The 17,534-nt window shown below is 39.0% G+C and overlaps 2 protein-coding genes across 6 annotated transcripts in view; one reads left to right on the forward strand and one right to left on the reverse strand.

Annotated features, from left to right (window-relative positions):
* lnx2a (ligand of numb-protein X 2a) overlaps positions 1-16,930 on the reverse strand; it is a 112,643-nt gene extending 95,713 nt beyond the window's left edge. For 3 of the 5 annotated variants that reach the window (XM_043692006.2, XM_087988195.1, XM_043692005.2), the window contains exon 1: positions 16,792-16,930. Coding sequence is in view for 1 of the 5 variants with exons in the window: in XM_087988196.1 (XP_087844322.1) it covers positions 16,792-16,823 (32 nt within the window). In the remaining 4 variants the exon portion in view is untranslated. Of the gene's footprint in view, positions 1-3,191; positions 3,366-16,791 lie in introns of all 5 variants that reach the window. The other 2 variants (XM_087988194.1, XM_087988196.1) reach the window with 2 other exon arrangements.
* Positions 16,931-17,146: 216 nt separating this feature from the next.
* Positions 17,147-17,534, forward strand: part of LOC122548022 (protein POLR1D) — a 45,647-nt gene continuing 45,259 nt past the window's right edge. The window contains exon 1 of the mRNA XM_087988197.1: positions 17,147-17,521. Coding sequence (XP_087844323.1) covers positions 17,229-17,521 — 293 coding nt within the window. The 5' untranslated portion in view covers positions 17,147-17,228. The remainder of the gene's footprint in view (positions 17,522-17,534) is intronic.

The following is a 17,534-nucleotide window of genomic DNA, read 5'->3' on the forward strand; positions in this document are numbered from 1 at the left end:
CCCTGAGGGCGTGCAAGTTTAAAACTAGGAAGCATATTTTTAAAGTGAGAGGAGAAAGATTTAAAAAGGATATGAGGGGCAACTTTTTTTTTTACACAGAGTGGCTTGTGTTTAGAATAACTGTCGGAGAAAATGACGGATGCAGGTACAGTTACAATGTTTAAAAGACATTTGGATAAGTCCATGAATGGGAAAGGTTTGGAGGAATATGGGCCAAGCGCAGCCAGACAGGACAAGTTTAGCTTGGGAACATGGTCAGCATGGATTGATTGGATGGCAGGGTCTGTTTCCTGGCCATATGATTCTACGACTGTGACACTCAAGGTCAAAGAAAGGAATTTATGCATGCAACCAGAGGATGGCGAGTCTTGGAAGGGGTATGTTGATATTCTAGGACATGTCAATATAAAAAAGGATTCTGGATTAGTGGTGCTGGAAGAGCACTGCAGTTCAGGCAGCATCCAAGGAGCTTCGAAATCGACGTTTCAGGCAAAAGCCCTTCATCAGCCCTTCGAAGCTCCTTGGATGCTGCCTGAACTGCTGTGCTCTTCCAGCACCACTAATCCAGAATCTGGTTTCCAGCATCTGCAGTCATCTTTTTTATATTGGGGTAAAAACAGAGACATTGGGTGTTTTTGAAAAGCATTAAGTTAATAGGTCTCCAGGACCTGATGGAATCTATCCCAGAATGTTGAGGGAGGCAGGTAAGGAAATTGCTGGGGCCTTGTATGAAATCTTTACATCCCTCTTTAGTTAAAAGGAGAGGTCCCTGAGGATTGGAGAATAGCCAATGTTATTCCTTTACTTAAAAAGGATAACAGGGATAAGCTGGGAAATTATGTCAGCGGTAGAGAAATTATTAGAGAAAATTCTTAAAGATAGAATTTACTCTCATTTGGAAAAATTTGAATTTATTAGCAGTAGGCAGAATGGGAAGGTTGTGTCTCACAAACTTGAGTTTTCAGGAAGTGACAACGATCATTGATAAGGACAGGGCAGTAGAGGTTGTCTAATATGAACTTTAGCTAGACTTTTGACAAGGTCCCTCATGGTAGACTGATAACAAAAGGTGATATCACATGGAATCCACAATGAACAGGTAAGATGGATAGAAAACTGGTTTAGCAGGTCAGGCAGCATCCACGGTGCAGCCTTGGATGCTGCCTGACCTGCTGCGCTTTTCCAGCAACACATTTTCAGCTCTAATCTCCAGCATCTGCAGTCCTCACTTTATCCTAGAAAACTGGTTTAGTCATGGAAGACAGAGAAGGCAGTGGAAGGGTGTTTTTTTTTCTGACTGGTGTTCTGCAGGGATCAATGCTGGGTCCCCTATTGTTTTTTTTACATTGATTTGGAAAACATAGATGACATGATTAGTAAGTTTACAGATGACACAAAGATTGGGGGGAGCTACAGACAGTAAGACAGAAAGATATGGCAGGATATAGATAGGCTGGAGGCTTGGCTAAAGAAATGGCAGATTTAAGTTTGATTGGACAAATACAAGGTGATGCATTTTAGAAGGTCTCATGCAGGAGAAAAGTATATAGTAAATGGCAGAACCTCTGCACCAACATACAGAGGGATCTAGGTATACAAGTCCACAGTTCCTTGAAAATGACAATATAAGTGAGTAAGGTGGTCAAGAAGGCACATGGCATGCTTGCCCTCATCGGTCAGGGCATAGAATATAAAAACTAGCAAGTCACGTTACAGTTGTACAGGTCTTTAGTAAGGCCACAATTGGAGTATTGTGTACAGTTCTGGTTGCCACACCAGGATATGGAGGCTTTGGACAGAGTACAATAACAGTTAACCAGAATGTTGTCTGATTTGGAGGGTATTAGCTACAAGGAGAGATTGGACAATCTTGTTTTTTTTTAATTGAGCAAAGAATGATGGTCGAAATGATAGTTTACTAAATTATGCGAGACACTGATAGAATGGATATTCAGAATCTTTTTCCCAGGGGTCGAAGTGCCAATTACAAGGGACTTGGTTTAAGGTAAATTTAAAGGAGATGAGAGAGACAAGTCTTTTTTTACAAAAAGGGTGGTAAGATCCTGCAAAGCACTGTCAGAGAGGTGGTGGAGGTGGATATAAATGTAACATTTAAGAGGCATCTTGACAGATAGTTGAATATGCAGAGAATAGAGGGACACAGACTGAAAAGAGGCAAAATGTATTTAATTTAGAAAGGCATCATGTGTTGGTGTTGTCTTGGTGGGCTGAAGAGCTCTACTGTTCGTTGTTCTAGGTTTAGACTTTTTTTTATATAGTGATATCCATACTGTAAATTTGGCAGCAAATTACCAAGGTAAGTAGTACTTCTGCTGTATGGTACAAATGTATGTTTTCACCTTTCTTTTCCGGAACATTTTCAGAAACTAATTTCCATTGGGGAAGAACTCCCTTTGTTAACAAAATAAGTACACCACTAAATGTATAAAACACCCAATTACTGACAAACAAATAGACACATAAAGCCACCAGGAGCAGTATAACAAAAATAAAATAAAGTAGGAAATTAGGTGGTGGGGACAGAAAACTAAGTGAAAACGATGGATAAAAGTAATACATCCTAGGCCCCCCTATGCCAACCTATACCTAAAGGCTTTGAGTGTATTGGTGGATACTGTGAGATACTTCTTCCAGGACACCTGAGCACAATTGTAACCACAGAAGAGAAACAGTCAGTCAGTCAGTCAGTCAGGAAATATGAAAATACGACACATTCCTCGACTCACCGCCTGGACCAGTAAGAATTCAACAGAATTTCCTAAATTACAAATGACTATAGACACTGCCACTAGGAGCAATGTAACAGTAACAGAATCTTTTTTAAAAAGCACACAAAAGGTGGACTCAATTAAAACTGAGTTAAGAACCTAGTTTTTCTCCTTATTTTATAAACCTGTCAAATTAAACAATCACTCAATTAATAAACAACAAATTACATGCACCATAAGCAGTGTAAGAAATCAGCTATTTTTGTTGTTAATAAACCTGTTCAGATACCTGCTCCAGAGATGTGTCAAAATGTAAGACTTGAACCTGGGCTGCCTGGCTCAGAGGTAGGGACATTACCACTGCACTTCAGAACTCAGCTTTCTTTTAAAAAAAATCAATAAACCATACGAAACCAACTGACAAATTAAATAGTTTATGAATAACGCATATACTGTACTTACCAATTTCTGTATTTAATTGAACCAGATAGATATAGAAAATGATTCTGCATAATATGTCGTCACACAAAATTGCTACAATCAACTCTTCCACCAAATAATTCTCTGTATTCAAAAGGTAATGTCTTCCAGAAAAAGTGTGTCTTGTGTGGATGGACAATTCAGAGATTCAACTACCTGCAATGGTTAGCATTTTAGTAAATACAAGTAAATGTTTGATTTCATATTGTTAAGTATTGCTCTTTGTATAATTTGGTTTTATATATATCTATAAAGTATAATAAATTTTATAAGTATAATAAATTTTGTAAGCATAAAAAATGTACAATGCCAGAACTCTCCCACAACAGCCTTGTCCCCTTATCAGAATTAATGTTCTACAGGTCAGTGGCAAAGAATTTCAAAATGTATTGTCGTCTTGGGGAACTACAAATGATATACACCAACTTCTACTTTAATTAAGTTTGATTCCAGCAATTTTTCAATTAAATTTGATCATGAACTCTATTATGTAGAAGAACATTGGTCAATGAAAGACAATTGCTTAATGTAGTTATGTCTAGAGTCTCAGAAACATAAGCTGATAGTTTCATTAATTGTCTACTACAAATTTCTCACTGGCTACAGGAATTACTGCAGTGCAACAGATTTAACCACACAATAAATTTAGGAGAAACTGTCATAAGACACTCATGAAACACAAATAAAAAGGTAGATTATGTGTATGTGTACTTAACATCTATTGTCTTTTCATAACCAAGGAAGTACTTTACTCAAATGGTCAAAAATATTCACAACACTCTGCCAACACTCTGCAGACCTACTATTTTATGAATAAAATAACTACCGTCACATATTGGTTAAATACAAGTATTGAGACCCGAGACCAAGTTTTTCTATGAAACAAAGGGTACAACCAGTATAAATTGCCAGGATTTGTAGTGTGAAATAGCTGCCCCACAAATTGCTGGCTAATTTGGATTGCTCCATAGTCAGCTTCACAAAACAACTTGCACTTAATATCCATTATTTTCATCAAGTTGACATATTTGCACATTAATGCACATTAATGCAAAACAGAAAATAATTAACAAATGCCTTTCAAATTGCCTTTCAATTGTTCATGACTGTCAATCAAATTTTGTTCAGAAAATGAATAGAACCATGGCATCTGATCTCCTTAGGGTGTGAGCTGTTTTAACAGATTGAAAAGCATTTCTAAAAAAAAAACTTTTCAAATTCTTTAGTCTAATTTGCTTTTGTGCCAAAGACTCTCAGTCTTTCCAATACCATATATACTCAAATAATAACCTATCCTGTGTAAAAGTCAAACTGATTTTTTAGCTAAACTCTTTGTACTTACCACCTGCTCATATAAAAATTAGTACCTAGCTCTTTACAATAATATGGCATTGAATATTGGGGGAAAAAGCATCTACCTAAACCAATGAGTTTAAATGACTGAAAAATAAATACTGTATATACTCAAGTTGAAAATAAACACACCCTGGTGCATACATAATAAAATCATTGAATAGCATAGCACTGATCATGGCTGCTCAGACACATGTCAACACATTATGTCAAAATACAAAATATTTCTAGTTCCTTGCGCAGTACTTTTCAGAGGTGGGTCGGCTGGATCAGTATCTGGATTGGCAACTCTACTAGTCAGGGATGAGTGAGAATGATTTTCAATTTCTCCAAAAAGCTTTCCCTCACTCTGGACCCAACCGCACTCACCCACTTTGAACCCCGCAACCTCCATGCCCCCGCACCCCCAGTAGTGGACTTGACATTTCCTTTCCAATCTGATTCTCCCTCTACCCCTGTCCCAGACCCTCATCGCCACTGGATCCTACCCTCTGCAGCCATCTGCAGGGCCCAACACATCCAGGCTTGACAGACTCCATCTGGCCCCCTTGCCACCGTGTGCCTTGCCCCCTAATTACCTGCAACACCTTATCCACATGGCCTCCCTATGCACTTAATGCCCTGTGCAGTTGGCATCCTGTCCTCTCCACCTATCTGGCATCTTACCTTTCCCAGCATTCAAACCTCACACTTACCTCATATACTTTTTGACTGCGGCTGTCAACATGGCTGTTTTCATTCAGTAACTTTAAAAAAAAAAGCAGCTGTCTACTGTGAAAAAGCAAAAATGGTTTGCCTTCCCTTTACTCTTCTGCACTATGATTGAATTATGAAACGGAAGTACTGCTCCACTTTCTGAAGGAACCCTGATCAGAATCACCTGTCAGATATGTGGAACTCTTTCTTTGTTTAATAGGAGTGGAGTGGTAATCTGTATGAGATAGCATAATTTGGAAATGTAGTCTTAGATGTGCAACTTTTACATAAGTCCATATCGTACTTACTTTTCAGTCATTTAATCTTATTAGTTAAAGAGATGCTTTGTTCCCAATATTCAGTCCTTCACTGTTAAAGAACTAGAAACTAATTTTCATGTGAGTTTGTAGTGACATTTACTGTCAATCTGAGCCATGTCCTGAGTAAGAACACACCAGTCTATCAGTTCACCAGCAACACCAAGTGCTGAAATAAATAGTGTATGAACATGCACTATGTTGACTCTTATTTTAACTTTTGGGAACCAAAAGATATAACATTGTGGCAGCAGTTATTTGCAAGTAAAAAACTAAACATTTCAAAACAAGTTTAATGCTGAATTAAATTGAAAATCAAGTCGGCAATGAGAGAGAAATAGGTGAAACGAGCAAATCTAAAATAGACACTGCAGTAGCAATAATCACACAGCTCCAGCCTGTGAAAATTAAAGGCTGATGATGTCAATAAAGACATGTGAGAAGTTTGAACAAAAGACTACCGTTCAGTCACTTTCTAAAAAAGTATTACTAACAAAAAGTTATGGCTACATTCTTTTTTGGTATGAGAGAAATAGTTAATTTTGTTTAACAGCTGGGAAATAAGTTCAGACAGTGCAGTAGTAGCCAAGTCATGTAGAACTTTTGAAACATTCAATGTTCCTCTGCAGCAAAAATCAAGCCATCAGATCTACTGATATGCACTTTAAAGCTTGCAGCAGGAATTAGGTGAAGTTGTTGCCAATTTCTTAAAACTATTAGACGATGCAACCAGAAAATGTAAATACAAGAATGCAGATTAAAGGCTCCTGGATTAATTTATTTGGGACTTTGCAAATCCTGAATTATAAAAAGAATTGATTGAAAAGGGCAAGTTCATAACGTCACAGGTGTAGATGAGGCTGAAACTTAAAAGCTTGAACAAACAAATGAAGAACTGACAACAGAACATTAGCTATTTGGGTAAATATGAGGAAGACAGTACGGTTGGCATGTCTGGAAAAATTTCACCAAGGTTTTAGTAATTCTAGTGAAATAAGTTAACACAGACCAGCATCCTGCCACCAAGTCACTCTTTATTTACATGTGCACAGTACATGAGCTCTGACCAGCTAGCTCAGAGCCAGTCCCTAGAATAGTGCGATCTTCTGAATCATTCTCTGTCAGCCAAGGCTCTCTGCTTGGCCCTGATTAACAACTCCCATCACGGATTTCATAGTCAATGAGATCTACCTGGCCCGTGTTCCAATCATTACATCCCTCCCTCACTACGTCCAGGGATGTAGACCTGTTCTTTTTCTTGTAGCTTCTTCCAGTACATTGTCGTCCAAGGTCCAATTCCTCTGACTTGGACGGAGGTGGCATATACCGGACCGTAGCTCTTCTCTTGCATCTGGAGCATCTCAGGAGAGCTTCCTCTTCTTCAGGGGGTAACGGTAGCGAAGCATCCATCTTGGACTACGGTGTTTCTTTGATGTTAGAGGAAGGGGGAGAACTCACTGTTTCTAATGGTATTTCTGACTGTTCTGAGGGGTTAGATATGTTTTGCTCCAGCACAATTTGTGAGGTAACAGCCATCATATGATCCACATGTTTGGTCAGGATCATCTCACCTACTTGGACTTTGTATGTCACGGGACCTGACCTCACATCGACCTCACCTCGTACCCATGCAGAGTTATTTCCATGGTTTCGATACCAAACTTTATCCCCTTAAGTAAACTACCTCTTGCGCTCAGAGTACGCATGTGGCTGGCATTGGCATTACTGCTGCCGTTTCACCCTCCTCCCAGGTCCAGGAATATCAGGCTTAATCTGGTGTGGAGTTTTCTCTCCATGAGAAACTCTGCTGGAGCTATCCCTGCAGTTGCATGAGGGGTTGTCCTATAATCAAATATGAACCAGAACAATTTGGTATTGAGTGAAGCTGTAGGGTGTTTCTTTAAGCCTGCCTTCAATGTTTGGACGATGGATTGTTTTGAGCTGTCTGAACATGCCAAATGCCATTCAACTTTAGAAATTACTCAAAATCTCTGCTGGTAAATTGTCCACGACCAATGTTTCTGAGATTCCGTGTATTGCGAACTATGATCACAGTTTTTCAATCCTTGAGTTTGCCAAATGAACTCAATGCACATCCAACCACCTTGAATGGGCATCCACAATGACCAAGAACATTCAGCCTGTGAAAGGACTGGCTAGTCAGTGCTTTTGCATGTTTACATCATTAATCCCACATACAAAACAGTCTCTCAGCATCTTATACAGGGTTAACCCAAATTCACATGCCTCTGCCAGTCATCTTAACCTCAAAAATCCTGACGCGGATTTCCCTGGTTCTTGAACAGCTGTTAAAAAACTGATAGCGTATCAGAATTAGAGGAGGCTTGGGGTCATAATACTCCTTAACTAAATCTGGCGACGCTTGAAAGATTTTGCTATCTGGCACCTCAGGGAAAGTTAAGCTCCTAAAAACCAAAAATGCTACAGGTCTACAAGCAGTCAGAAGGATTAATTATTGCTTTTCATCTTCACCAATGTGATTTGCCCAGACAAAGTAACGCATATTGGGCCCAGTCTTCGACAACAGGATCGATGAGTTAAGTTTCCCAAATAAAGGTACGATGCCAGAAATGCTTATCCCAACTTAAAGGTGACTGTCACAAGCAATGTTTTTTCAGCAGCACACTGTTTTCTCCCATTGCCTCTGAAATAACTGCACAGAGGGTGGTATCCTGTCACCAAGTCACTCTTATTTACATGTGGACAGTACACTGGCTCTGATTTGCCAGCTCAGAGCCAGTCCCTAGAATGAGGAGACTCACTGAATCTCCTGTTTATCTCTGTCAGCTATGGATCCCTGATTGGCTCAGGTTAACAACCGCAATCAAGGATCTCATAGTCAATGAGATCCATCTGTCCCTGGTTACAATTACTACACTGGCCAATAAAAATGTTTTAGTCTATTAGCCTATATTTTTATGATACTTATGTGACCTGCTATTGAAATTTTGTGAGCTGCTCGGAGAATTTTGTGATACTCAGATGGAACTACCACCTAAAAGACTACTGCCCAAAACTAATCAGCAGGTTTTTAGGGCTATGATATTAGTTCAATTTCTGATTAGGCTTTCTCAATTCAGGCTCCATCTGTTGCATTTCTGTCAAAGACGCTGGGTGAAACATGTCAGTTTCGTTGTCTTTTCCTTCATCTTTTCTGTTTAGCTTTTGAAAAATAGTGTCAAATAACCGAACTTCTATATCATCTTTTTCATGGATTCTTCCTCTTCTTATCTAATGTATGGCATAAGACCTAGTGAAGACAACATAACCAGGAAACAACTCAGGATGTTTCTCCTGTAGCATCTCAGATTCTTTTAGTTCTACTAGATTTCCAACACCCTGAATGAGGCTAATATTCTTAAAACAGCAGTAACTCCGCAAGATAAAATCAATTATTTCTATCAAGATTTGTTACACTACTTTGACTGCAACATCTCCATTTACAAAGATGCTATTTAATCCAACTCCATTTAAAACAGCTGATTTGTAACCTCCATTTATAACTCCATTTAATGCTTATTTGTGCATTAGTTCCACTGGAAGAAAAACTGCATCATCAGCCAGCATCAAAGACTGGCTTAGTGCAGTACTCTAATTTTTTTATTGCTTTACCTCCTTGTGTAGAAAAATAAGCAAATACCTCTTCTTTTGAGATAAAATTTATAAAACTTCCAGTAGCGAGAGTCTCTCTCAATAATCATGGAACTGACCAATCTTGACTGTTCAAGTCCCTTCAGAGGAGGTTCGAGTAGAACTTGCACCATCTGTATTACTACAGTTTTAATATCCACTTCTTTAGTGATACACCCCTTACTCAGAATTGCTTAGGCATTCCTGTTACTGCAATAGGTCTCCCACATAGAACTAAGATTCACAGATCCCTCTTAAATTCAACAAATTTCTGTCCCACCAAGAGCCCACACTTAGCTACAATCCTGACTGCTTACTGGACAAGTCAGATTTCAGAGCTTGGTTTGGTATTGGATGTAGGTTTGCTTGCTGAGCTGGAAGATTCATTTCCAGATGTTTCATCACCCTACTAGGTAACATCTTCAGTGGGACTCCGGTGAAGCACTGCTGAAAATTCCTGCTATTTATATGTTTGGGTTTCTTTGGGTTGGTGATGTTATTTCTTGTGGTGAAGTCACTTCCTGTTCCTTTTCTCAGGGGGTGGTAGATGGAGTCTAACTACATCACAGACATCTCAGAAATGACTGCCAGACTACTCAGACCCCTTGGCATCATGGTAGCCCACAAACCCACCAACACACTAAAACTGCAGCTAATGAACTTGAAGGACCCTATACACACAACAACCAAAACTAATGTCATTTACAAAATACCGTACAAGGACTGTAACAAACAATGCATTGGACAAACGGACAGAAAACTAGCCAGATGACCCTCTCTCACTAGTATCCTTACATTCAGATGAGGAAGGACACCACTTCGACTGGGACAATACATCCATCCTATGACAAGGCAAACAAAGACAAGCGTGAGATTTCCTAGAAGAATGGCATTCCAACCGGAACTCTATTAACAAACACACCAAGTTAGACGCCATCTACCACCCCCTGAGAAAAGGAACAGGAAGTGACTTCACCAGAGGAAAAACATCACCAACCCAAAGAAACCCAAACATATAAATAGAAAGCAGGAATTATCAGCAGAGCTTCGCTTGAGGCCCACTGAAGATGTCACCGAGTAGGGTGACGAAACATCTGGAAATCAATCTTCCAGCTCATCAAGCAAACCTACATCCAAAACCTCAACCTGAGCTACAAACCTTCTCAAAACTTGCTTGGTTGGTATATTTTAAGTTTTATTTGTACAATTTTGTTAATGTGACTCTGAGTCACCCCCTATACTCATACAATATTCCAAATGTTATTTTAAGAACAAACCCAAGTTCATAACATACAAAAAAAAAGACAATTTAGAAAGACAATAAACAGCCAAAAATATACAAATCCTTTCCCAGCAATATCCTTTAGAGTCCTTCAATCCCAGTGAAATGTTACTCTTATATTAACTCTTTAATTTCTTATTAAACTGAAGTTGCAAGCATTTCGTTTTAGTGATTTTCTGTACATTTACCAGATGTGATTCTCTCCATTGCTCTTTTTTGTCCCAGACACAGAAAAACATGAACTCACAACTCTTTCTGCTGAACCTTAAAAGGGTCTTTTCCTTGAACTGCTGAAATAATAAAATACACCTTTCCAACCTGAAAACTGCACAAACTGTTCTTCCACTGACATGGAACTCTTTATGTAAATGAGGCCTCATTCTGGCCATTGACCATTTGTCGTGCTGTGGTCATTCTGTAGTTCTACTTTTTAAACATTGAACAATTGACCACCACGTTTCAGGTGAAGTTGCTTTGCTTAATAAAATGCTTTCTTGGAAATCTTTGAAGTCACTGTTCAAACACGACTCACTGAGCTCTTAAAAAAAAAATCACTTCCACAGAAATGATTACTGAAATAATTTTTTCCTCTAGTATGGAAGCCAATTTCCCAACTGACAAGCTCATATTACACTTCTCCTACCCAAATAAATTCCTTATGAGGCATTTTCAATTTCTACCAAAATGTAAGTTCTTGATATTGCTTTTTTACATTGACAGCAATAATCTATTTACATTAAATTTACAAAAGGTTTTCATAATAGCCATTTTCTACACAAGTTCATTTTGATCACAATACATTTTCTTCCATATTTGCTCTTGATGAAGCATTGGCTACCGGACTGTCGTTGCCTGCAACATGACTGATTTTTAAGTGAATAGCTGTAGCATTAAGCTCTAATGAAACCGTCTTAGATTTTCATCATGGAATCTCTCTGTCCAATTCTGTAACACTTCCAATGGATTCGAGTGTTGCTAATGTAATCCCACTATTTAAAATTTTTTAGAGAGAAAACAGGGAAGTTTATATTGTAGATTACACACTGTTTAACTTGACATTTGTAATGGACATTTTCCCCATTACCAAAGTTTTAATAGTAGAGCACTTGGAAAACAGAGTCAGCATGGATTTACAAAACGGAAATGATGCCCGACAAAATTCTGGAATTTTTCTGAGGATGTAATTAACTGAGTTGATAAGGGGATGCCAGTAGATATGGTTTACTTGGACTTTCAGAAGGTTTTCTATAAGGCCTCTCATAAAACAGATTAGTATGTTAAAATTAAAGTGCATGGGATTGAGGTAGTGTACTGAAATGGACAGAGGATTGGTTGGCTGACAAGAAACACAAAATAGGATAAATGAGTCTTTTTCCAAAAGGTAGGCAGTGACTAGTGGGGTACTGCAGGGATCAGTGCTTGGACCCCAGCTATTCACAATATACATGAATGATTAGATGAGGGAACTAATCATAATATCTCCAAGGTTGCAGATGACACGATGTTGGGTGGAAGGGTGAATTATGAGAAGGATGCAGAGATAATTCAGTGTAATGTGGACAAATTCAGCGAGTGAGCAAATGCATGGCAGCTGAAATATAACATGTCAGGTTATTCACATTGGTAATATAAAGGAAGGCTTATTATTATCTGAATGGGAATGGATTGGGAAAAGGGGAGCAGCAACAGACCTGGGTGTCCTTGCACACCAGTTGCTGAAAGTATCCATTCAGGTGCAATAGGCTGTGGAGAAGGCAAATGGTATTTTGTCCTTCATAGTGAGAGGATTTGAGTATAACAGGAGAGTTGTCTTGCTGCAATTGCACAAGGCATTGGTGAGACCATACCTGGAATATTGTGTATAGTTTTTGTCTCCTTATCTGAGGAAGGATGTTCTGACTATGCAGGGAATGGAATGAAGGTTTACCAGACTGATTCTTGGGATGACTTGACTGATGTATGAAGAAAAACTGAATCAGTTAGGATATATTCAGTGGAGATTAGAAGAATGGGGGAACCTCATGGAATCTATAAAATTCTAACAGGCCTGCAGAGAGTAATCACAAGAAGGATATTATCGAAAACCAAAGAGTGTAGAACCAGGAGTCACAGTCTAAGGATAGAGCTGAGATGAACAGAAATGTCATCATCTGGAGAGTGGTGAGCCCGTGGAATTCTCTGCCACAGAAAGCAACCGAAGTCAAAACATTGAATGTTTTCAAGGAGTTAGACATAGTTCTTGAGTCTAAAGGGAACAAAGGGTATGGGGAAGAAGCAGGAACTGGTTACTGAATTGGATGAATTAACCAAAAGGTTAATTAAGAGGGAATAAATAGAGCATGAGAACAAACTTGCAAGGAACATAAAAGTAGATGATGAAAGCTTCTGTAAGTATGTAAAAAGATAAGGATTAATGAAGACAAATGTAGGCAAAATGTACAGTCTGAATTGGGAGAATTGATAATAGAGAAGAAAAATGATTGAGCAATTAAGCACCAACCTTTGTTCTGTCTTTAAAGAAGTGATAGGGAAACAAGTATTTTTGGGAATGAAGAATTGACGAAAACTAGTATCAAAGAAAAAAAGTGTTAGAAAAATTAATGGGGCTGAAAGTTGAAAACACCTCAGGGCCTAATAATCTACATCCCAGGGTACTAAAGAAAATAGGTCATGGAAATAGATTTTTTTGGTTTTTAATCTGCTAAAAATCTATAGATTCTGGAACAGTCGCAGAAAATTAGAGGACGGCAAATGTAACCCACTATTTTGAAAAGAAGGACGAGAGAAAACCAGAATTACAGACCTGTTAGCCTAACATTAGTAGATGGGAAAATAATGGGAGTCTATTATGAAGGATGTGATAAACAGGACACTTTAAAAATACCAACAGTATTACACAAAGTTCAACAGCAGCACTACGTTCCCAAAGAGGACAAAGGATTACCAATAAATATGTCCAAATGGTCACTCGAACACTCATGGAAAAATGAAAATCAAACAAAGACACCAATCTTGCTTTATTACAACTCTGATCTATAACTCTCAAGGTTTTTATAAAATTATCTTTGGAATAATTGAATGGAAGAAAGTACAAGACTCCTTCCTGGTCTCCTGGTCAACTCACTTATTCACAGGTAGGTGGATATCAATACTTCAACAAAGATTTTCAATCCATGCCTGAGTAATTGCAAGGGCAAACTGTACACATACATAATCCCATCCTGAAAATCTAGAATCCTGAACTGGAAATGTAGAAAAGTTCAGCAACAATGTCAGCAGCATCATGAACCAGCAAGAAGTACATCATCAGCAATGTCACCAGCAACTGACACAAAATCAATAACATTGAGCAAAACTGCTACACACTAGGAGTAACAAAAGCAATATTGCCTGTGCAGCCTGGCCATTCATCACTGAAAGCGATGAATACCAAATCCACAAAATGGACACACAGCATTCCATCACCCAAGCCACACAACAAATAATGGACTTAAGAACAGAAACTAAGCAATAAAATATTCTTAGGTGTTCAGTTTATTTATAAAAGTTAATTATCAATCTACTTTAGTTAATAGAAAAAATGTTAATTGTTGGAATTTTAATATTTATTTAGAGACTTTTTAGAGAAAAAATGACGACAAGCATTTATATTATTCATAAAGAACTTGTTATATGAGTATGTATCCCATGGTGCTGGATTCACTGTCATATTACAGTCATGTGCTGAGTAACGATGTATCAATCTGTCAATCTACAGTCACATGGAGAGCTGAAAAAAAAGCTAAAAGTATGATTGGCCTGAATTTTTTGAGGATTGGCAGTCGTTGTCATATTGTCACTCCACTCATACTTTTCTCCACTACATTTCTGGTCCTGCTTTTATTCCTGGATTCCCCAGAAATCTGGAGTGTGTCTGAAATGGAACTGCTTCAGATAAGACACACCATGTCCTCTTCTTAAAGCACTAGCTGCTGCTTTCTACAAGGCCAAAAGTTCCAACCTTTCTCTGAAGAGCACAGAAAGATGGCAAATGTGTAACGGGTAAGTGTGGATGACGTAAAAATATAAAGTAAAGGAGTTAGTAGGTAAGGGAGTAGGTTTAGTGAGGTGTTACGGTAGGTGAGGTAAATGATTAAGGGTTATTGAGTACTAAGGATGGCTAAGGTTACTGATGAGTGCAGTGGATAGTTTGGAAGAGTGGGTGAGATGCTAGGTAGTCAAGTTGGGGACAATTAGGTTGGGTCCGTTGGGGGTAAGTCGGGGTGAGTTGGACAATTAGGCAGGGTAGTTGGTGTGCCCTGAGGTAAGCTGGGACCGTTGCAGGAGTAATTGGGGAAATCAGTGTGAGTGATTGAGAGGTCAGGTTAGGGATTCAGCTGGATAGTTATTAAGATTTAGACCAGATTTCCTCATGTTTCAACATTTCCAGGGTAACCATTTGAGTAGGTAGGCCTATATTCTCCAAAGTCTCCTACTATAACTGAGAGTTGGAGACATTTTTGTGGGCCCTCGGAGCAAAGCATTGCCGACCAAAAGTTCAAATTCATCAATTCCCATGGAGTCCTTGCACTGGGACTTCCAAAGAATTCAATGGCACATCTTCTGGAGTAATCCCAGTCTGTAAGTAACTGGAGATCTGATTAGAGTGGTGCTGGAAAAGCACAGCAGGTCAGGCAGCATCCGAGGAGCAGGAAATTCGACGTTTCAGGCAAAAGCCCTTCATCAGGAATCATCAGGAATCTCTAATCTTGACTCTGATCTCCAGCATCTGCAGTCTTCACTTTCACCTATCAGATGATCTGGGCTATTATGTCTCACTGATGGAAACCAGATGACACCACATCTGTATTTATTTCAGTCACTTATTCTCATTGATTAAGAAAATACACAAATTGTCCCAATGTTGAGCAAGGTACCACGATCTTTTTGACCTCACTGGACAACTATCAGCAAGCACTTCCAGTGATTTGTAGGCAAAAAAAAAACTAAACCTGCAATTGCAAGTCAAGCTAATAGGGGACATTGCAAGATTCCTTGCTCCAGACAAATCTAATCCTAACTATCCAACAATGATAAATATTACTTATTTACTCAGAAATGCTAGTTGGCAAATTCGGATTTCTGGTTGGCCATATATAATACATATATCAATATCGAATAACACGGAGTTACACTGATCTATTTTGTTACTGCTGAACAAAGCAATTCGAAGTACAAAAACGTATATAAATTAACATCCTCACAAGTACCAATTAAATAAAATTGGTGTGCAAAGGTGCATTTCAAATATAAAAAGGAATTCAAATCATTTAAAATGATTTGGCAATCACATATTTTGCGACACTAAAAATACACGAACAAAACTCCATCCAGAATTAATAACTGGTTGTAATGATGCAATAAAAACGACCCTGCTTTTATTCAAAAATATAACCCAATATGGCAGTATTTAAGAATCAATAACAAACTCGTTCAATTTGAAAGACGAAAAAAATCATACGATTAAGGCTGTTTTAATTAAGATCTGCTTATCTTCGGCCATTCCGTTAATTTAAAATGATTGCTATTGAAATGTCATTAAAACATAAGTCAACTTTACATTTTACCAACGCAAGAACATTTTCTAAACTGATCGCTTCTACTTTAAATATTTGCAAGATTAAATAGAAACTTGCGTCTATGCTTGACATGAAGACGACCTGAACGACTGAACAAATTAACAGGTGAACGACAAGGACATCAATAACAGCGAAGAAATTAAATTTCATTGTTAAATATCAACGCATTGTACACCTACACAAAAACAAATGACTGCGGATGCTGGAAATCGGGTAGGGGATGGACAGAATCAATTAAACATCTGTTTGTTTGTGCTCTCAGAATGGCAGGTTTTATGTTGCCCATTAACAAGCCCATATATATGTATCCCATCTGACAGCAATAACAAACACTCCTCCTCAAAGCATGGCGAGACGTGTAACATGCACAAGTCAAATATCAAAGCAATCTCGCCAACCAAACCAAGAAGCGGCTCTCACCAGCAGTTTCCCAGATAACTGTCACATTAACAGCTTGCTCCTATAGACTCATATCTACCAGTAATGCGATATGGGGGGGAATTAACCAACCTAGCAGGAGGATTTCATGTTTAAAAGATTGAGTTGGGAGGGGTAGTAAACGCCTGCCTATCTCTCTCACACGCTCCCTCCAAGGTTCTTCGTTGTCAAGATACCAATAACTGCGAAATTAATACCAAATTGGTTTTCCTTTACGTTTACTTTACCTTTCGTTGGTGCAAATCGCATACAGTACCATATCATTCAAAGAAATCGTGCAAGCAACAATGTTCCAAGGCGACCGGACAGCATTCACGTCCAGAACTTGGTCTCAGTATTCAAGATTTGTACAAAAATTACCAGTCAAATAAACTTGCTTCGTCGCGGAGCTACATCCTCCAATTGACAGGACAGATGTCCAATTGTAAGTCGAAACGCCACATAGTTCCACCCTCCGGACGACATCACGTGGGAAACAGACCATTCAGGACGCATGACAAAGTGGCCCTGCCTCTCAGTCCCAGCAAGTTAGAGTGAAGCCGGCCTGAAGAAACCTTTCTGTCTCTGGACGTTGCCTGCATGAATGAGGAAAGCTGGAGGTGGTGTGTGTTGCGGAGGGGGAGACAGAAAGGAAGAGAGAAAAATAATTTCCTTGAGAAAGTGAATGTTATTTGCCGCCGAGATCTACAACGTTTCATATTTCAGTCACTTGCGTCTGTCGTTTTTATTTTGGGTCAGATATGATCAGGCGACTGAGATGGGCCATCCTGGTGCGGACAGTGGAGGGGCGGGGAGAAGCTGGGCTTTAGTGGTCCTCGCGCCGGCTCGCTCCGAGTCCGGGGGGGTGCTCGCGCACCGAGACGCGGCTTTGAAAAGAAACCGAACAAATCGCGCGCTTCAGAGCCGTGTTAGAGGGGCGCAGGAAGTTGTCATGGAGAAAGATGGCGAGCTCGAGAGGTAAACAATGTCT

The sequence above is a fragment of the Chiloscyllium plagiosum genome, unplaced genomic scaffold (genome assembly GCF_037043375.1).
Source record: "Chiloscyllium plagiosum isolate Xiang-an unplaced genomic scaffold, Cpla_swu_hap1 HiC_scaffold_6, whole genome shotgun sequence".
In the NCBI taxonomy this organism is placed as follows: Eukaryota; Metazoa; Chordata; class Chondrichthyes; order Orectolobiformes; family Hemiscylliidae; genus Chiloscyllium; species Chiloscyllium plagiosum.